The sequence below is a fragment of the Pongo abelii genome, chromosome 6, assembly GCF_028885655.2.
Source record: "Pongo abelii isolate AG06213 chromosome 6, NHGRI_mPonAbe1-v2.0_pri, whole genome shotgun sequence".
Taxonomy (NCBI): domain Eukaryota; kingdom Metazoa; phylum Chordata; class Mammalia; order Primates; family Hominidae; genus Pongo; species Pongo abelii.
In genome coordinates this window covers 45239001-45261251 of record NC_071991.2, presented here as the reverse complement: position 1 = coordinate 45261251, position 22251 = coordinate 45239001, and the positions used below count along the sequence as shown (strand labels likewise).

At 39.8% G+C, this 22251-nt stretch overlaps 1 protein-coding gene across 5 annotated transcripts in view; it reads left to right on the top strand.

Moving 5' to 3' along the window:
• The window catches only part of RALA (RAS like proto-oncogene A), an 87219-nt gene that overhangs the window by 57901 nt on the left and 7067 nt on the right, over positions 1-22251 (top strand). For all 5 annotated transcript variants that reach the window (XM_009242850.4, XM_063725732.1, XM_054560569.2 and 2 more), the window contains 3 exons: positions 8105-8255; positions 11864-12072; positions 18166-18340. In XM_009242850.4, coding sequence (XP_009241125.1) covers positions 8142-8255; positions 11864-12072; positions 18166-18340 — 498 coding nt within the window. In that variant the 5' untranslated portion in view covers positions 8105-8141. The remainder of the gene's footprint in view (positions 1-8104; positions 8256-11863; positions 12073-18165; positions 18341-22251) is intronic.

Sequence of the window (22251 nt, the reverse complement as noted above, 5' to 3'; positions counted from 1 at the left end):
ATAAGTTGTATTTTAATTAAAATTCAAGCTCATACCTCCAATTTCTAGTTTATATAAGGTACCAAGAACATAGTTAATTGCAGTTTTGCCAAGTACAATAAATGGGCTTTGTTGATTTATTTTATGACTAGTTTTAATTATATTTTTAAAATAAAGTATACATTTACATGATACAAAAATCAAATGTACAAAATGGTATACTCTCTCACCTCTGTAGTGACTTAGTTTCCATTTTCATAGACAACCTTGTGTTACCATTTTAAAAAAATATCCTTCCAAATATATGAACAGGCAAATCCTGAATGTTCCTTTTTTGTTTTAATGTTTTTAGGCAACACATAGCATATGGGATATGTTGTTCTGTATCTTCTTTTTTTTTTCACTTTAACTCTGTGTTGGAGTTCCTTCTATTTCAGTGCATAAAGAGCTTCCTCATTTTTTGTGGTTACATATTATTCCATGTATCAGATTTACAGTTCCACCAGCAATCATTGAATATGCCTATTTCTCTACACCATGGATAGACAAAAATTTTCTGTAAAGGGCCGACAGAAAATATTTTAGGCTTGCAAGCCACATTCCCTGTTACATATTCTTCTTGGTTTGGTTTGATTTTAATTACAACCCTTCAAAAACAAAAACCATTCTTAACTTACAGGCCGTACGAAAACAAGTCAAGGGGGCTCTGGTTTGCTAGCCCTTGCAAGCATACGGTTATCAGTTTGATGGATAAAACGTTATCCCAATATAGCTTTATTTGTATTTATCTTATCAGTGAGGTCAAGTATACTGAGTCATTTGTATATCCTTTTCCGTGACTATTCATATTTTTTGCCCAATTTCCTACAGTTTTTTATTTATAGTAACTATTTTAAAGACTAGTCAAGTGCAGTAGTGAGAAGTGCGGTATGGCTTTTTATATAGAGAAATCATCTCTTATCTGTAAAATGAATTGCGAATGTTTTCCACAGTTTTATCTTTTTACTTTGCTTCTAGAAGATTTTGCCGTGCAGAATTTTTTTTTTTTTTTTTTTTTTTTGAGACGGACTCTCTGTTGCCCAGGCTGGAGTGCAGTGGCGCAATCTCGGCTCACTGCAACCTCTGCCTCCCGGTTTCAAGTGAGTTTCCTGCCTCAGCCTCCTGAGTAGCTGGGACTACAGCCGTGCACCACCATGCCTGGCTAATTTTTATATTTTTAGTAGAGATGGGGCTTCAGTATGTTGGCCAGACTGGTCTCAAACTCCTGACCTCATGATCACCCTCCCAAAGTGCTGGAATTACAGGCGTGAGCCACCGCGCCTGGCCAGAAATTTTTTTCAGTAGTAAAATTTTTCAAACTTATGACGGGTTTTATGTAATACTTTAGACCTTCCCCATTCTAAGGTTATGAAACAGGCTGGGCGCCGTGGCTCACTCCTGTAGTCCCAACACTTTGGGAGACCAAGGCAGGCGAATCACCTGAGGTCGGGAGTTTGAGACCAGCCTGACCAACATGGAGAAACCCCATCTCTACTAAAAATACAAAATTAGCCAGGTGTGGTGGCGTGCACCTGTAGTCCCAGCTACTCGGGAGGCTGAGGCAAGAGAATTGCTTGAACCTGGGGTTGGTGAGGCGGAGGTTGCAGTGAGCCGAGATCGCACCATTGCACTCCAGCCTGGGAAACAAGAGTGAGACTCTGTCTCAAAAAAAAAAAAAAAAAATATATATATATATGTATACTAGCTGAGCATGGTGGTTCATGCCTGTAATCCCAGCTGCTCGGAAGGCTAAGGCAGGAGAATCACATGAACCCAGGAGGCAGAGTTTGCAGTGAGCCGAGAGTGCGCTACTGCACTGTAGCCTGGGTGACAGAGCGAGACTGTCTCAAAAAAAAAAAAAAAAAAAAGATTAAAGATGATCAATTCTTTCATATTTTTTTCCTTGTGCCTTTGTGATTTCATTTTGTCACTTAAATCTTTGATCTACTTAGGCTTTATATTGGTATGAAGAGAATAGATCCAACTTTTATTTTTTTCCAGTTGGCTCGACAGTTGTCCAAACACTACCTGTTGAATTATTCTCCATCTTCCCTGACCCCCATTTGAAGTGCCACCATTTATTACACACTACACTACAGTATGTATTTGAATCTGGTTTTGTATATTCTGTTCTATTGATCTATCTAGACAGGCTTGCTTTTGAATTCCGAATCCCTCGCAAAATTATCTGTGGTTATATTTCATTGAAGAAATTTAGATACAGTCAAAGAAATAAATCTACCTGCAGCTGGCACCTACACCCCTATTCTTTGCATTGTCTTACCTCCCATTACAAAGGAAGAGATGTCCCTGCTCCTGTTATGTTCCAGGTCCTAATTCTTCTGGTTCACTCCAGAACTTTGCTCCTAGAGTTCACTCTGTCTTCTAGATCATTAATTTATGCCTCTCTTGGATGATTGTCATGCAAACATCCCTTAATAATATTTAAAAAGCAGCCAAACAAAAAGCCCTTTTCCTAACAACACCTTCCCATTATGATTGCATTTCTCCATTCATCTTGAGAGTAAAAATCCAATTCTGTACCTTCTGTTTCTCCTCAACCCAAACCCACCCTATTCCTTTTTTTTTTTTTTTTTTTTTTTGAGACAGAGTGTTACTCTCTAGCCCAGGCTGGAGTGCAATGGTGCAATCTTGGATCTTGGCTCACTGGAGCTTCCACCTCCCGGGTTCAAGCGATTCTCATGCCTCTGCCCCCCAAGTAGCTGGGATTACTCGCATGCACTACCCACCCCATTCTTACCTCAATTGGTGAAATGACTCTTCCCAAAATTAACAACAACCTCCATCTTGCACAGAATTAGCTCTTTTTTTGGTCTCTCATCGTATCTCACCTCAGTCAGTCAGTGGGATTTAAGTCAGCCAGGCTCAGTGACTGTGCGATTACTAGATCTCCTGCTGAACTAGCCTGTTGAGTTGTTTCAAGGCTCTCTCCTTTGCCACTTTCTCGTATCTATCTTCGTCTTGTCCCTAAGAAAGCTCATTCCGTTTTGTGACTTCAAATATCATCTGTAAACTGACATGCAATTTTTTTTTCCATCTCTACCCTCATCCCTGAACTCTAGACTAAAACATTCAGTTTTTCTTGTTCAACTCTAGTTGAAATGTCTAATGTGCAAGCAGAGCTTGGGATTTCTTTCCCAGACCTATTCCTTCTTGGTCCTTCTCCATCTTAGGTATAGATGCCTAACATTCAGATATTTGGGACAAAAAACTTAAAGGTTAGTCTTGTTTTCTCCCATCCAGTCAATCAGGAAGTCCTATCAACTGTTTCTTCAAAATGTATCCCAAATAACATAGTGGTTAGGAGAGCAGGCTCCCTCAGTTTGAATTCTGGCTCAGTCTTGAGCAAGTCGACATCTGTGACCCAGATTCCTCATCTGTTAAATGAAGTTAAAATAGTACATACCGCCTAGGATTGTAAATATCTGAAATGTAGTACTCAGCTGAATTAGTATGTGCAGAGTGCTCAGAACAGTGCCTTGCACTTAGTGAGTGGTCAGTAAATGCTGGTTGTCCCCAGTATAGGTGATATTAGTAGTTAATACGGGAACTAGTAATACCATTACTGCTGCTGCTGCTGCTGCTGTGCCCCAAGCCTCTGTCCTCTCTTGCATGGATTACTGGGATAGCCTCCTGTACTTTCAACTCTTGCCACTTCCACTGTCCATTCTCTACACACCAACCAGGGTAATCTTTTTAAAAACACAAATTTTACCACTATCCTTCTTAAAAACTCCAGAGGCTTCCCATTGCAGTTGTAGTAAAATCCAAACACTGCCGGGGCCTTCAAGGCTTTTTGTGATTTGGCCTCTGCCTACCTGTCAATTTTACCTCCTCTTACTCTCCAGTCATTCACTAAGTGCTGTGGTTTAAATGTGTCCTGCAAATTTCATGTGTTGGCAATTTTTTTTTCTGAGACGGAGTCTTACTTTGTTGCCCAAGCTGGAGTGCAGTGGTATGATCTTGGCTCACTGCCACCTCCGCCTCCTGAGTTCAAGCGATTCTCCTGCCTCAGCCTCCCTTGTAGCTGGGATTACAGGCACCTGCCACCACACTCCACTAATTTTTTTTGTATTTTTAGTAGATGTGGGGTTTCACCATGTTGTCCAGGCTGGTCTCCTGACCTGAAGTGATCCGCCCGCCTCGGCCTCCCAAAGTGCTGGGATTACAGGCATGAGCCACTGCACCTGGCCATGTGTTAGAAATTTAATCCCCAAATTCGTATGTTGATTGGCAGTGGGGCTTTGGGAAGTAATTAGGATTAGATAAGATCATCAGGGTAGGGCTCCCATGATGAGACTGGTGGCTTTGTAAGAGGCAGCAAACTTGCCCACTTGCCATGTGATGCCTTCCACCAGAAGCCATGTAGTTGCTGCCACCATGCTCTTGGGATTCCCAGCCTTCAGAACTGTAAGAAATAAATTTCTTTTTAAAAAATAAATTACCCAGTCTCAGATACTCCGTTATAGCAACAGGAAACAGACTGACACTAGGCTTCATCTTCTCTGGCCTTCTTCTGCTTCCTAGAACATGCTCCCCACTCCCACCCCCTTCTAAGTTCTTTGTACTTGTTATTCCCTGTGTCTGGAACTCCCTCCCCTCAGAGCTGACTGGTTTCTTCAAAACATTCAGGTCTCAGCTCAAATGCCACCTCTTCAGAGTCATCCTTGACCATCTGGTTAAAGTAGCTCCTCCCCCCATTGCTGCCTTATTTTTTTTCATTGCACTTAGCACTAATGGTATTTGCTTATTTGTGTAATTTGTGTGTGTGTTTGTCTTAAGTTCCACATAGGCAGGGGCTATGGCTTGTTTATCATTCAAAACAATAACTAGACCAGGGCTTGGGAATTAAGTGGTGGAGTGCCAAGTCTTTTAAAATGGGGGTCGAGTAGTTTTTCCTTGGCAGGAGCTTCTTTTCCTGGATAGCCTCTTAATAATAGTCTGGAATGTGCAGCTCATAGTTATTAGGAAATGTTTGCACTTTGGAAAAACATCCTTGGAAATCTCTGTCTTTTCTGTTTCTGAGTCACAGATTGTATTTTAAATTGTTCTAGAAGGAAAAGTGTTTTAACCTAGTTGTAGTGACTGCTGTTTTCTTTTGAACACGCACACACACACACACACACAACTCTTAGAGTATTAATTGATATGGTAATGCCCTGAGCTCGTGTGATATGTACTGTTTTAAAAATAAAACAGTAGATATATTAGCTGTGACATGATTATAACTGCCAGCAAGTAATGATCATAATAAAGAAGTCACTTCCTGATGTATTTAGGAACACCAGCAACAGCATGCTTCATAAACTGGCTTAGACTTGGTATCTTTCAGACTTTTAGTTACCTGCAGTATACTGTAATTTTCACTGTTTTTGAGCAGTGATAAGCACTCACAATCTAATGGTCATGTTCTCCATACCCGAGTAAAAGAGTGGCTGAATTCGTGTTTGTTGAGTTAAATTGAACTCTTAGCCTGTAAGTGTAAATTTTTTGCCATATGCTTAACGGTTCAAACTGCTTCTGCTAAAATGCTTTTGATAGAATGATAAGAACAGGATGAAAAAAATGCATTTATGTATATGTGATCTCAGTTATGTTAAATGTAGATTGAAAGCAGTCTCCAAGGAGGTATGTTAGCCTGTTCATATTGCTAAATGGACAGTAGGATTATGGGGGATTTTTCTTAATACTTTTATATATTGGGCAAGCAGGCATATGGGAATGATTTATGGGTGGGACCTGAAGCCGCGCCCAGTTCTTGGGTGCCCTGTACAGCCAGTATGTGAGGCACAGACCCATGGCAGATTGTCCTGGCCCGTTTGTGATTGAACCTCTAGTAGCAGGAGCTACTTTACACCAGTACAACCTAAAAGCAGGGGTGTCCAATCTTTTGGCTCCCCGGGCCACATTGGAAGAAGAATTGTCTTGGGCCAGACATAAAATACACTAACGATAGCTGATGAGCTGAAAAAAAAAAAAAAAAAAAAAGTCGCATAATGTTTTAAGAAAGTTTACAAATTTGTGTTGGGCATTCAAAGGGCCGCATGTGGCCCACGGGCCACAGGTTGGACAAGCTTGGCTTAAAGCATTTCTCAGGGTTAAGTCAGACTGCAAACATTTGTATATTCATTCATTCATTCATTCAACACTTTTGCACTAAATGGCTGATTTTGCCAGCCATGTTAGTTACATTAAGCAGACTATTAACCCAAATGAACATGGCCCTGAACTCACTGTTTCTGATGTACTAGAGGAATACTTATACTATTATGTTGGTGCAAAAGTAATTGCGGTTTTGCCATTGAACGTAATGGCCAATGGGGTGGGGGTAGGGGGGAGGGATAGCTTTAGGAGATATACCTAATGCTAAATGACGAGTTAATGGGTGCAGCACACCAGCATGTGTACATGGCACATGTATACATATGTAACTAACCTGCACATTGTGCACATGTACCCTAAAACTTAAAGTATAATAAAATAAATAAAAATTAAAAAAAGAAAGTAATGGCCAAAACTGCAATTACTTTGGCGCCAACCTAGTACATATTCAGGCAATTTCAACTTGTGATAAGGGTTATGAAGGAAAAGTATCAGATGCTATCTGAGAGCACAGAGCAGAGGAGAACCTAATTTAGGTTGAGAGTTTCAGGTAAGGCTGAGACCCAAAAACCAAGAGGAGTTAGCCAGATGGAATAAGAATATGCCAGACAGAGGAAGCTGCATGGCAAAGGCCAAGAGGCATAGAAGAGTGAAGAACAGAAGGAGACCATTGTGGGTCTGATGCAGCTGAGCTAGGAAAGATTGGCCCAAGATAGAGAGGTAAACAGGACGGGGCGTGGTTCTGGGAGCTGCAACTTAGAAAGCTGTTTGTGTCCGAAACAAGTCAAAGAGTTGCTGAGGACAAGGGGTGCAACCCCCTCAACTCCCAATAACAAAAAGTCTCTTTGCTTGGATCTCCACACATGTTCGGAGTGTTTGTTGTGGCCTCACAGGATTTTGTCTAAGGCCAAGTCAGCATGGCCAAAAGTCACTACAACTTCTGTAAGAACCTGGCCTCTCCACACTGAGTGTAAAAATGTATTAAATAGTGAATGCTCTGAGAAAAGTGAAGCATTTAAGTTAGATTGGCCAGCCATCCCAAGAAACATATGTTCCAGTAATCTGTTAGTTGGGGTATACAGTGTTGAATTCTGTTTATAATTCTACTACCAAGTTGTTGGGATGGGGTGTCTTCTATAAAATAGCAGTAAGTAAGCATTTCAGTGAGGTCCTTAATGTGAGGCATGATGTAGTAAACACATTAGCAGTCTTTTTGGTCACTTGTTTCTTACTCAAGAGAAACATCTTGGTTGGGGGCGCGGTGGCTCACACCTGTAATCCCAGCACTTTGGGAGGCCAGGGCAGGTGGATCATTGGAGGCCAGGAGTTTGAGACCAGCCTGGCCAACATGGTGAAACTCTGTCTCTACTAAAAATGCAAAAGCTAGCCAAGCATGGTGGTGTGTGCTTGTAGTCCCAGCTACTCAGGAGGCTGAGGCACAAGAATCGCTTGAACCTGGGAGGTGGAGGCTGCAGTAAGCTGAGGTCATGCCACTGCAGTCCAGCCTGGGCGACAAAGCGAGACTCCGTCTCAAAAAAAAAAAAAAAAAAAAAAAAGGAAGAAACATCTCTTTAATTATTGCCAATATAAATTAGTGTGAAAACAAAGAGATCCTTTAGCCTGCTTTCATATCTGTGTGGACATATTGCAGTGCAGCTGATACCCCATTATTGTCAGCATGCAGTTGTACTGGGAAATTTTCACTTTTGATCATAGCTCATTACTGAAACCCAACTATTTTAAGAGAAATGCCCTTGAGTCATAGGCTTGTTTTATTGCAGTGGTATTCTCTGATAAATGGTTCATGGTTCTTTCCCTAAGTCAGCATACTTCATTTGCCATCTGTTTAAAATCACTACAGATTGAAAACTAGTATATTGAACTCTAAGGGCATATCTCTTTCTTACACTGGAATTCTAAAGAAGAATGTACTGAGCATTACTTATTCTTTCATTCTTCTTAGATTCTTCTTAATCCTTTGGTGAAAACTGAGACACAAGATGGCCGCAAATAAGCCCAAGGGTCAGAATTCTTTGGCCTTACACAAAGTCATCATGGTGGGCAGTGGTGGTGTGGGCAAGTCAGCTCTGACTCTACAGTTCATGTACGATGAGGTAAGTGCTAATTTTATAATGGATCAAAGTTTAGCCTTTCAGAGAGTATTTCCCTAGCTTAGTTTTGGTGCTATTTTGTATGGATTCTTTGAATCCTTGAAATTACTAATAATTTTTTTTTCATTTTTGTGTTTAGAGCCATCTGTACATAACTTGATTTTACAAATCAGGAACTTACGGTCCTTAAAAACCTCATGCTTTAAAAACAAAGCTAAACTAAAAACAGTACGCTTTTTTTAGTAATCTAACTTTAGCTTTTTTGTTTTTAGGTTTTATTGGAGATTCCTACCTTTAATTAATAGGAGTGGTGTGTATAATACTTAATAGAGACTTGAGGTTAACATATATAAAATATCTTTTAGGCTGGGCATGGTGGCTCACGCCTAATCCCAGCACTTTGGGAGGCCGAGACGGGCAGATCACAAGGTTAGGAGATCGAGACCATCCTCGCTAGCACAGTGAAACCCCGTCTATACTAAAAATACAAAAAATTAACTGGGCATGGTGGTGGGTGCCTGTAGTCCCAGCTACTCGGGAGGCTGAGGCAGGAGAATGGTATGAACCTGGGAGGTGGAGCTTGCAGTGAGCCGAGATCGCGCCACTGCACTCCAGCCTGGGCGACAGAGCAAGACTCCATCTCAAAAAAAAAAAAAAAGAAAAAATCTTTTAATAAACTTGATGAAAAAGTCGTTTATTGTGTGTTTGGCATGGCACTACATTAATCATTAAGCAGGCCAAGTCACTAAAATTTATAATTACTACACAGGTTACAGATTTGTATGCATGTATTCATATCAGACTTCATCATCCCTGAGTTAAGGTGTAGCCTATATATAGCAATGTAGTCTTCCCCTGCAGGAATGTTATCAAGTCTTAATGATTTAAGAGTTGGTAATCCAATGTAAGCATTTATCCTCACTTCTGTTTTCTCCCAATAAAAGCCAGGTTTTATGGTTGCAGAGAACTTAGTCCTCGTAACAATCTTGTGTGGTTGATGGTGATATCCCCATTTTACAGATGTGAAAACAGAACCTCAGAGAGTTACCCAACTTACCCAAGAAAAGTGATCTGTGATAAGCAACAAAGTGTTAAACCTAGTCTTTTGACTAAAAATATCCCTACAGATTTTTCCCACCCCATGTCTTTATGTTTTTTTTTACCTTTTATTTTTTTTTAATAGAGACCACGGTCTCACTCTGTTGCCCAGGGCGATCCTCCCACCTTGGGCTCCCAAAGCTGGGATTACAGGTATGAGCCAGTGCACCCAACCCCCCATGTCTTTTTCTGTTGCCTGTGTCTCACCATTCTTTTTACACACATACATAAAACCCTTAAATCTGTCAGTTGCCATGCTTGTTAGTGAACGAATTAAAAAGTTTAGGGAAGGCATAGGCTGGAGAATCACTTGAGGCTAGGAGCTTGAACCAGCTGGCAACAAAGTGAGACCCTGTCTCTATGAAAAAATTAAAAAATTAGCTGGGCGTGGTGCTGCGTGCCTGTTTTCCTAGTTACTTAGGAGGCTGAGGCAGGAGGATCATTTGCATTGGAGGTCACAGTGAGCGATAACTGTGCTACTGCATTCCAGCCTACACAACAGAGCAAGACCCCGTCTCTAAAAAAAAAAAAAAGTTTGTGGAGAGTGGATTAACATGGTACTTTACATGAAATTACTGATTTATTCATTCAATTCTTTTTTTCATACTGTTTATTTAAGAGCTAATCTTCTCTCAGACTAATCCTTAAATCAGTCTCCTTTTGACAGTAAGGAAGCCAAAGTCAGAATATTCACATGCCTAACTTTTTTTTTTTTTTTTTAAGGTAACGTCTTGCTCTGTTGCCCTGGCAGTGATGCAGTCTCAGCTCACTGCAACCTCCACCTCCCAGGCTCAAGCGATCCTCCCATTTCAGCCTTCCAAGTAGCTGAGACTATAGGCACATGCCACTATGCCCAGCTAATTGTTGTATATTTTTGTAGAGACGGGGTGTATCCGTCTGTTCTCACACTACTATAAAGAACTACCTGACACTGGGGTAATTTATGAAGAAAAGAGATTTAATTGACTCACAGTTCCACAGGCTTAACAGGAAGCATGACTAGGAGGCTTCAGGAGACCTACAGTTGTGGCAGAGGGTGAAGGGAAAGCAAGTACATCCTCACATGTTGGGGCAGGGGAGAGAGAGAGAGAGAGTGTGTGAGTGAGCACACGCGAGCAAGGGAGGAGGTGCCACACACTTTAAAAACCATCAGATCTCGTGAGAACTCACGATCTTGAGAACAGCATGAGGGAAATCTGCCCCCATGATCCAGTCACCTCCCACCTCATCCCTCCCACAACATTGGGAATTACAGTTCAACATGAGATTTGGGTGGGGACACAGAGCCAAACCATATCACGGGGTTTTTTGCCATGTGTCCCAGTCTGATCTTGAACTCCTGGGCTCGAGTGATCCACTCACCTCAGCCTCCCTAACTGCTGGCATTACAGGCATGAGCCACCACACCCAGCCCACATGCCTAACTTTTAATGAATGACTAAGCACATTAATAGCATGTAAATGTGGTGGAATGTTATTTAACTTTTACAGTTACAAATACACTGTGTCCATTTTTTAAATAATTATTTATTGAGTATCTACCATGTACCAGGCACTGTTATAGGCTTTAGAGATACAATGATGAATAGCATATGCAAGGTCCCTGCTCTGAGGGGTTAAATTCTAATGACAGGATACAGTCATAGCAAATAAATAAGAATATATCAGATAATGTAAATATTTATAGGAGCTAATAAAAAACTCACAAATGTCTGTGTGTAAATGAATACATGCTAACAATGATATCAAAAGATAGGCCGGGCATGGTGGCTCACACCTGTGATCCCAACACTTTGGGAGACAGAGGCAGTAGGATTATTTGAGCCCAGGAGTTCAAGACCAGCCTGGGCAACATAGTAAGGCCTTGTCTGCGTACATATACACATACTTATCATCTACCTGCCTACCTATCTACCTACTCGTTTATCAAGGTATATTAAAGTGAGATTTATGGGGCTGACGATAGGAGTGGGAATGTAAAGCTGTTAAATTGTACTTTAAAAAATCAAAAGTTTGGGAAGAAGTCTCATAAAGTTTAAGATTTGATTTTCTGTTGAGTAGTGTAAATCACTTTATTGACTTAGTTCATTTTAGAAAAAGAAAGGATTTAATGATACTTTCAGTGCTTACCAAAATATTGACTTTTAAGTTATTTCCACAATTCTAGCGTGAAAATTTATATTTAGAGTTACATAGAAAAAAGACTGTTATAAATTTGGTAAAATATATGTGTGATAGTTTTTGCGGGTATTGTGTTTTAAGGAAGAAAAGCTGTTTTCAAGCTGTAAACAGCCTAGAGATAATAATTCAGCCCTCTCTGTTTGCAAATGAGGAAACCAACAAATTGTCTAAAATTAAAATTAATGTAGTTTTTACCATTGGAGGAATCTGGGCAAAGGGTATACAGAACTCGTCTTGTACTATTTTGGCAGCTTCACATGAATTTATAATTATTTCAGAATAAGTTATGAAACGTAATAATTAAAAAATTGGTGTGTTTTTATCTTTTCTAGTTTGTGGAGGACTATGAGCCTACCAAAGCAGACAGCTATCGGAAGAAGGTAGTGCTAGATGGGGAGGAAGTACAGATCGATATCTTAGATACAGCTGGGCAGGAGGACTACGCTGCAATAAGAGACAACTACTTCCGAAGCGGGGAGGGGTTCCTCTGTGTTTTCTCTATTACAGAAATGGAATCCTTTGCAGCTACAGCTGACTTCAGGTATGTCCTAGAGTAATGTTGTTGCTTGTGACATACTATACAACAATTTCTTCCCCAGAAACAAGTAGACAACTAAAGGTTCTAACTTGTTAGTCTTTTACTCTGTCTCTAATTGCGTTTATTCCCTTTTTGATATCAGTATATGACTCTCTCTACCGTGTTATGTACACAGAGTTAGGATACTTTGCATAGTCTTACAGCTCTCCCAGTGTCACCTATATTGGAGTTTGATTTTGTGACAGCTTCAGTTACCCAGAGTCTCTATGAGTTACTGAAGTATTTCTCTTTAGTGTAAACTACTACTGCCATAACAGTTCATACTTAGAGCACATAATGGAGCTTACTCAGGTTTTACATCTTTCTCTGTTAGTCATAGTTTCTCAGCACCTATGTAATGCTCAGTAGGCACGTTGCCATCCTCCTCAAAATATAGATGCCCTGATAGCACAGACTGAATTTTTTGTTTCTGTTTCTTATTACATGGGAACCTTCAGAATGAATGAATTTTTTAATAGAAATAATATCTCTGTAGATGGGCACATTAGATTTTATATAATATTTTTAATATTTATTGTTTAATCAAAATCTGGAACCCATTTGGTTTTAGAGGAGGTAGTTTTGGTGAAGGGGAAAGAGGTGCTCCTCTATATCTAAGAGGAATTTGGCATAGATTTCTTGCGTGGTCTTGCAAATACTACATGCATAAATCAAGTGTTCTTTAATTAAATGATACATATTTTTATTTCTGTGTGAAGTGTCTACTTGATTATGGAGGACAGAAAAGAAGCATGTAATGTATCCTCTATTTTCAAGATTCACACAGCCTAGATGAATATATAAGGCATTTAACCAAGAGCAAGTTAGTGACAAAGTAGGAAACATGGGCAGTGGTTAGTGCAGAGGATCTGGGAGGGGAAAGAAGCTGGGAAACCTTCATGAAATAGATGAGCTTGAAGAAAAGAAGAATTTTCACACATAAGGAAAGGGCATTTCAGGTGGGTGAGCAAAAAACTAAACCAAGGCCTATACAGAGCATTCCTTTTTATGCACACTTGAAAATCTCAAGAACTTATTCTAAGAGAGCATTCTTTGCAAAAAGCAGGTAATTGAGAAACTCTGAAGTGTAGATTTATTCATAAAGTTTGTTGGTTTCTGTGAGGAAGAAATTTCATATATGATGGCATGCAAAGGATGGCAGACTCTGGTAGCTTGTAATTGTGGGAGACATGTTGAAAGTTATATAAATGCCAGTGCTTATTCATTCAGCAGATATTTGAGTGCTTATAATATAGCAAGTCTTGTTCTAAGTAATGGAATAAATGTTATCACCATAGTCACCAAAGTCAAAGTGATATCTCAAGAGAATAAGGTATTTTCATGCAAGAATCTTGGGCTATTACTATTACAGAAAATAAGGATGATTCATTACTCTTAGGGCATACCTCCAATGCCCCTGCCATAAATAAAAATGACCCTAGTGACTCACCAACAATATGAAAGGCTTTTTTGAAAAGGTCTGAATGGTTACAGTAGGCACCCCACGTGGTCTAAACTGCAAGAGTAGCATAAATAAATAAAAGAGTAGCATAAATATCAGCTCCTCCCTTTAGCCTTTCTGGTCATCTCTATGATCCACAAAATCCATTGCTTCCTCGTCTGTATATGCAGTGTCCTTGCTACAGCTCCGGTATCACACTTAACACCCATTCCTTTCCTGTCTCAGTATCCCCAGTACCTATATATGACATAGTTGCTAGCATATAATCTATAGTAAGTACATGTTTAGTAAACATTTGTCTTGATTCAAAAACCCTTACCTTTTGGTTTTTACTTTCCTATGTCAAAAATGAAGTTGGACCAGACTGTACTTCCCTATTCTGAAATTCTGTAATAGCCTCTAAAACTGTATTTAAAGGGAGTATTATATTAAGCAAAATGTATATGAAGTTTATACCATAGAATTACTTTTCTCTGACATCCAGCAAAGTTGCTAATAAAACCAATCTATTAACTCTAAAAAAATAACATCTTCTCACCTCGGAACCCAGTAAGTCCAGGTTTTCTACAGCCGTGTTTCTACCAGCATCAGTCACATTATAGTTTTTCAGTATTGGTTTCCCTGCAGCACCTGACTCAGAGTAGCTTAGTAGGTATTTATTAAGAAATAAATTAATGACTGTATGTACACACATATGACCAGAGGTGCTAGAGTTACAAACACCTGAGTCAGTCTCACCTTCCAGGTGGTGAGACTGAGTGGCAGGTTAGTTGTTGTTAACAGCTTCATTCAGTGGTGATCATTAGAAAGTCAGGAAACAACAGATGTTGGAGAGGATGTGGAGAAATAGGAATGCTATTACACTGTTGGTGAGAGTGTAAATTAGTTTAACCATTGTGGAAGACAGTGTGGCGATTCCTCAAGGATCTAGAATAGAAATACCATTTGACCCAGCGATCCCATTACTGGGTATATACCCAAAGGATTATAAATCATGCTGCTGTGAAGACACATGCACATGTATGTTTATTGCGGCACTACTCACAATAGCAGAGACTTGGAATCGACCCAAATGTCCATCAATGATAGACTGAATTAAGAAAATGTGGCACATGTACACCATGGAATACTATGCAGCCATAAAAAAGGATGAGTTCATGTCCTTCGTAGGGACATGGATGAAGCTGGAAACCGTCATTCTCAGCAAACTATCACAAGGACAGAAAACCAAACACTGCATATTTTCACTCATAGGTGGGAATTGAACAGTGAGAACACTTGGACACAGGGCAGGGAACATCACACACTGGGGCCTGTCGTGGGGTGGGGGACTGGGGCAGGGATAGCATTAGGAGAAATACCTAATGTAAATGACGAGTTGATGGGTGCAGCAAACCAACATGGCACATGTGTACCTATGTAACAAACCTGCACGTTGTGCACATGTACCCTACAACTTAAAGTATAATTTAAAAAAAAAAAAAAAAAAGGAACAGCATTCAGGCCCTCATTCACAAAGGAAACTGGTTAAGAAAGTCACAGCACGCCCTAGAAAAAGATTGTGATTGGCCAAAATGCCCTTCACAAGTACCGCATATATTTAATAGTAATCATGGTGAAGGTTGACATGGTTTTTGCAAGAAATCATGTGAGTGGTAGGAAGCATCATAGCACTGTGTAGTGCTGTACATCTTAGCCTGCATCAGCCAGATACCGTGCTTGTTTGACAGTTTATTTTCTAAAAGGATGTTTAAGACAAATACAAATCAGTGAAGAATGGAGTTTACTTTCTCTGTGGCCCATAGTCTGTGCGGCCTATAGTCTATTCACATTAGAAGAACTGAGAGTTCAGGTCCAAAGAACTTCCTTTGAGTGTTGAATGTGTTAGAATGTTTGCTACACCATGAGTAATCAAGTGAATGAAGTAATAATAATAGTAACACTACCTCATACTCATGCAACACTTACCAGAAGCCAGACTGTTCTAAGCATTCACATATATAAACTAGTTTCTCAAACAACACTGTGAGATAGATACTACTGGATTTCATAGATTATAAGATGTACATTTTAACGTCTCTCAGGGCTATGTCTTATGATATGGCACCATACAGTTATAATTGCTAGCAGTTTTTCTTAGAGTCCATAAAATAAGATTGAGAACTAGTGATGTCTTAAATTTGACTTTTTTTTAAAAAGTGACATCCAAATTTATAAATGAAGAAACAGAAATGCAGGGAGGTTAAGTGGCTTGCCCCAGGTTGTACAGTCAGGAATAGCATAGAGTTAAAATCCAGGAGGTCTGCCTTCGTATTCTCTTGGTATCTACTATACAAGTTCATTGTGTGCTCTGGAGTTGGATTTCTCAGTCCTGGTTCTACTTAAGTGTGTCTCTGAGCAAGTTAACATAATTTCTGTGTGCATCAGTTTCCGCATCTGTAGGACAAGAATACTAATGATACTAACTATATAGGTTTAGGTAAGGATTAAATGAGAAAATGTACATAAGTCCTGAAAGCAGTGTTTGGCACATTGTGAGCGCTGAGTAAAATGTTGGTGGTAGTAGTGTGGTGGTGGTATTTAGGAAACATTGTCTAAGAAGCACAGAATAGAATAATCTGAAAATAAGGCAAGAAGAAGATTTTTCCCGGTTTTTCAAGCATCACTATAAAATGCCTGCAGCCAGGTACAGTGGCTCACAGCAGTAATCCCAGCACTTTGAGAGGCTGAGGCAGGCAGATCACTTGATCTCAGGAGTTCAAGACCAGTCTGGACAACATGGTGAAACCCCGTCTCTACAAAAAAAGGAAAAAAATTAGCTGGGTGTGGTGGTGCGTGCCTATAGTATAGGTGTGCTACTCGGGAAGTTGAGGTGAGAGAATTGCTTGAGCCCAGGAGGTTGAGGCTGCAGTGAGCCGTGATCATGCCACTGCACTCCAGCCTGGGTGACAGAGTAAGACCCTGTCTCAAAAAAAAAAAAAAAAAAAAGTCTGCAAAACCAAGTGTACTTTGCTGATTTGCCATTCTAATATCCCTTTAATTTTCTCATTGTCTCTTATTCTAAAATACAGTCGTCCCTCAGTATCAGGGCGGGGCAGGGATTGGTTCCAGGACTCCTTATGGATACCGACATTCATGGATATTCAAGTCCCTTCTATAAAATGGTGTAGTATTTGCAGACAGCCTATGCACATCCTCCCATGTACCTTAAGTCATCTCGAGATTACTTTTAATAGCTAATACAGTGTAATTGCTATGTAAATAGTTGTTATTCTGCATTTTAAATTTTGTTTTATTTTTTATTGTGGCATTTTTTTTGGTTTTTGGTTTTTTTTGAGACAGGGTCTTACTCTGTCATCCAGGCTAGAGTACAGTGATGTAATCATGGCTCAATGCAGCCTTGAACTCTTGGGCTCAAGCGATCTTCCTGAGTAGCTAGGACTACAGGTGCACACTACTACACCTAGCCAATTTTTTTTTCTATTTTTTATAGATATGAGGTCTCACTATGTTGCCTGGGCTGGTACTGAACTCCTAGCCTCAAGCAATCCTCCTGCCTCAGCCTCCCAAAGTGCTGGGTTTACAGGTATGAGCCACTGCACCTGGCTGTTTTTGGGGTTTTAAAAGATATTTTTTATTTGCAGTTAGTTGAGTCTGTGGATACAGAGGGCTGACTTTACTTACGTTCTATAGCTTCAACAGCTCTTAATAATTTCAAAGGAGAGGCATTTTTAAGGTAGCAAATTAGTGAACCTAAGTCTTTCAGATTTCCTTTTGTTTGTTGATTTTATAAGAAAACATTTCTTCCAGTAGATTAATAATGAGCTAACATTTTTTGAATATTTACTCTGTTCCATGCAGTTTTAAGCACTTCACATTTAACCCTCACAGCAACTTTATAAGGAAGGTATAATAATTGTTAGCTCCATTTTATAGATGAGGAAACTGAGGTAAGAAGTACTTTGCACTTTGCTCAGACTTACATGACTAGGAAGAGCAGAACCATGGTACTTTAAAATTGATGACGCTTTCACAGTGGATAACTTACCTCTCAATGCAAAATGTATGCTCAAGGTCTGACTTCCAGTAATTTCTGGCACATTTGGGTTTTAAAAAACAATTGGTGGGACCCTTGATATGATGCAATAAGAATAGCACTTTCTAAATCTTCCTCCCAAGAACCACTAACCCTACTTTAATCATGAGGAAAACATCTGACAAATCCCAATTGAGAGACATTCTACAAACTGCCAGCCAGCAGTCCTCAAAACTATTAAGGTCATCAAAAACAAGGAAAGTCTGAGAACTACCATGGCCAACTCGAGGCTAAAGAGACATGATGAAACTAAATGTCATGTGGCCACCTGGATGGGATCCTGGAACAGAAAAAGGATGTCAGGCCAAAAGCAAGCACATTTGAATAACGGTTGGACCTTAGTTGCTAATACTGTATCAATATTGGTTCATTAAATGTGATTTGTGTACCACAGTAGTAGAAGATGTTAACATTAGGGAAATCTAGGTATGGGGTAAACAAGAACTTTCTGTACTATCCTTATAATGTTAATATTTCTTTTTCATTTTATCTTATCCAGGGAGCAGATTTTAAGAGTAAAAGAAGATGAGAATGTTCCATTTCTACTGGTTGGTAACAAATCAGATTTAGAAGATAAAAGGCAGGTTTCTGTAGAAGAGGCAAAAAACAGAGCTGAGCAGTGGAATGTTAACTACGTGGAAACATCTGCTAAAACACGAGCTAATGTTGACAAGGTAACACGTGACTCTCTTTACTACTGCATCACGTTAAAATAGGTTGGTTTGCTTTAACTTGGCTCCATTTTGTCTGGAGAGTCTATGAAACTTTCAAATAGAGATTTAATGCTTGTTGATTTTTATCATCCTTGAGTGCTCAGATACATGTTAGGAATTTTAGTTCACCTTGTCCTTAGCTTCCCAAGAGACATTAAAACATGAGAGACTGCAGCTAAATGTACTTTCTTTTTTTTTTTAAAGCACTGATGGCATTCCTGACTTTTTTTTCCCCCTTATCCTATTGAGTCTTTGGATAATTTAGAAGGAATCGTGTGAGTCCCAAGATTCCAGCACTAAACCGTTCTTACCTCTGACCTGATGTCTACCCAACCCCACCTAAGTTCTTAAAAATAAGGGTACCTCCCAAGACGAAGAAGCCCCCAGATAAGAGCATTTTAAAGTCTCTCCTGCCACTCTCCACTCCCTACCCTCAACCTTTGTTTTCTCCTGAAAGAGAAAGAAAGGAAAGGAAACCCTCTGCCCTCCTTTCTTGTCTTCTCGCTTTGTTCAGAGTGGCCCTTCCTGAAGACCAGATGTGGAACACTCGCAAGTACATTTCATCTCACTGCCCTAGACCAGCTCCAGTATCTAGAAAGACTGCTCACTGGGCTGAGGTAGCACAGAATCTTAAAGGCCTCCAAGTGGGGTCTTTCTTCAGCCTGCAAGTATCTAGGCTCTATAGTGTGCCTCTCAAGCTCTAATAGGCAAAAGAACTGCCTGTAAATCTTGATAAACACACATTCTTGGGTCTTACCCCTAGAGATTTGGATTCATTTGGTCTGGAATGGGGCATGAGAATTTACACTTCTAGCAAGTGCTGCATGTTCTTGTAGATTTATAACGCTGATCCAGAAAGTACTAGGTTAAAAAAAAAGTTTGAGATTTGTTCTTTTATTTTGCTGTAGGTCTTAAGACAGTGTCATTGCTGTCTTAAGCTTATTAACTTTTTAAGACGTTGTCAGATTCCTTTAGGTCTAAGATATCTGTACAAAGTGAGTACTACAGATTTATATTCAGGATACTAATTTTTTCTAAGGTTAGGACTAGGGCAAGTGTGTGTGTGTGTGTATGTGTGTGTGTATGTGTATTTTGCTTAAATAACAAAGTTATTTCTCACAGTTCTGGAGGCTGGCGAGTCCAAGATCAAGGTCTTAAACAATATGATTCTGGAGAGGGCTTTCTTCCTGATTTGCTGGATTTCCTTATACCTTCCTGCTGTATCCTCACATGACAGAGAGAGAGAGATAGCTCTCCTGATTCTTCTTAGGATACTAATTCCATTATGAAAACCCTACCCTAGTGAAGTAATTACCACCCAAAAGCCCCATCTCTTATTGCCATCACATAAGGAATTCGGGTTTCAGTATATGAATTTTGGGGTGACACAAGCATTCAGTCCATAGCATGCCCTATCATAGTTTCCTGGGAACCATGGTTTCTGAACACAGTAACTAGGGCTTGGGTATTTCAGTTAGCTTCCGTTTGGAAATGGGAACAAGAATACCTGCTTCACAGGATTATTGTAAAGATGAAATGAAATCACATATGTAAAATGCCCAGCCTGTGCCTGACATTTCTAAGTCATTAGAAAATTATAGATTTCAAGAGACAATTTGTATGGCAAATATTTTTAAAGTACTAATGAAAATATATTTTAAGATTGAGGGTGTTTGAGGTTTTAAAAGGCAACGTTGAACATTCTCATAGCATATATATACTTTTCTAATCGATGTTTCGAGTAGGTTGTAGAACACACTATAAAAACTATTTGAACCTAAGGGGAGTGGGGAAGAGATGCAGACACTGGCAGTCCAAGATAGAAAGCTATATTGTAACAGTCTTTGTGATGATCATCTGTTGGCATCAGAGGCCCTGGGAAGTATGGTGTCTGCATTAGCACAGCTCTTACAGGACAAAAACCTAGGGAAAATGGCCCAAAAACAGCAACAGGCATGTCGTAGAAAGGAAACACAAATGGCCTTTAAACTGGAAAAGAGGCTCGGTCTCACTTATAAAAAGGGAAGTACAACTTAAAAATATAGTGGAATGTCCTTTTTTTGCCCGTCACTTTGGGAGAAAAAAAGCAAAGAGGTTGAGAATAGAATATACTGTTGGCAACAGTATAGAAAAACAGGAACCTCTCATATGTTGTTGGAAGGGCAGTTTTGTGATACCCATCAGAATTATGACCCAACAATTTAAGTGCTAAAAATGTATTATACAGAACAAATTATGCACTCACGTATACATGTATGTTCAGTGGTAGTCAGTGAAGCATTATTTTTAGAAGCAAAAGACTGGAAATATCCAAGTGTTCAATAATGGACTGGTTTAAATAATGGAGTTTTGCCCAACCATTAAAAAGAAATGAGGATAGAACTAAATGTGCTGATATCAAATGATCTTCAATTATAAAGTAAGTGAAACAAAGTACAGAGTGGTGTCTGTAGCTTGCTGCCATGTGTTTTAAACACACATACATACACATTATCTATGTACACGTCATAAGGATACGTAAGACTCTGGTACCTGTGGTTGCCTCCAGAGAATTAAGCCACAGTTTATGCTCTTTTCACTGTAAATACCCTTGTGAACTTTTTGCCATGTTCATGGACACTTGGCCCTCAAACAACACAGATTTGAGCTGTGCAGATTTTTTTTCACAGATGCAGTCTGCCTCCATGTCGGTGGGCTCTGCATCCACAACTAAATGCAGACAGAGAATACAGCAGGATGTGAAACCTGCATATGTGGAGGGCTGGCTTTTTGTATCCATGGGTTCCGCAGGGCCAGCTGCAGGACTTGAGTAGGTACAGGTTTTGGGATCCACAGGCATCCTGGAACCAATCCCCCATAGATACTGAGGTACGACTGTATTACTTTTTCAAAAAATAAACAATAAAATAAAGGTATAAGGCCGTTTTAGTTACTGTGGCTGTATAACAAAGTACACCCCAGAACCTTTATGGGTAAAACAGTCGTTTATTCTGTTCATAAATTCTGTGGCCAAGAATTTGAACAGGGCACAGTGGAAATGGCTTGGCTCTGCTCTACAGTGTCTGCTGCCTCAGCTGAAAACTTCAAGTCTAGGCACTGGAAATACCTAAACTTAGGTTCTGAAGGCTTGTTCGCACATATCTGGCTCAGCCAGATGATACTGGCCGTTATCCAAGGATGCCTCAATTCCTCTCCAGGTTGGCTCCTCCATGTGGCCTTTTCCATGTGTGCTAGTTTAGGCTTCCTCACAGCACAGTGGGCAGAGTCTCCAAGGGCAAGTGTCACAAGAGAATAAGAACCAGGCAGAAACCATATGGCCTTTTATGACATAGTCTCTGAAGTTATGCAGCATTATTTCTACCTCATTCTGCAGGTTGGAGGTAGTCACAAAGTCTCACCTAGGTTGAGAAGGAAGGAGAATAGACTTCAGCTCTTGATGAAAAGTGGCAGGATTCTGGAAAAGCACATAGGAAACATTGCTGTGGCCAGTTTCAGTTAATACAGTCTGTAGTCGGTGGTCACCTGTCCAAAACAGAATTACATTAAACAAGGCTGCTTGTAAGGTGAGGTGCAAATCCATACTGAAGACTATAATTTCATGTACTGCTACATCCTGCAGAGTGGCTACCAGATAAAGTACCTCAGTGGCTACGTAAAAGTCATTTGCAGCAACTATTCAGTTTCTGGAATTAGGTTATACTTGTGTTCGTGGTTGTTTTCCTGAGGAAATAATCTAATAATCAGAAAGGCTAATATTTGTTTGTGTTTGTAAGAGCCAGGCACTGTGGTAAGTACCAACCATTTAATCCTTAATTGTGTGAGGCATAGATACTCTTCTGATGCTCACTTTTTAGACAAGGAATCTGCGGTGT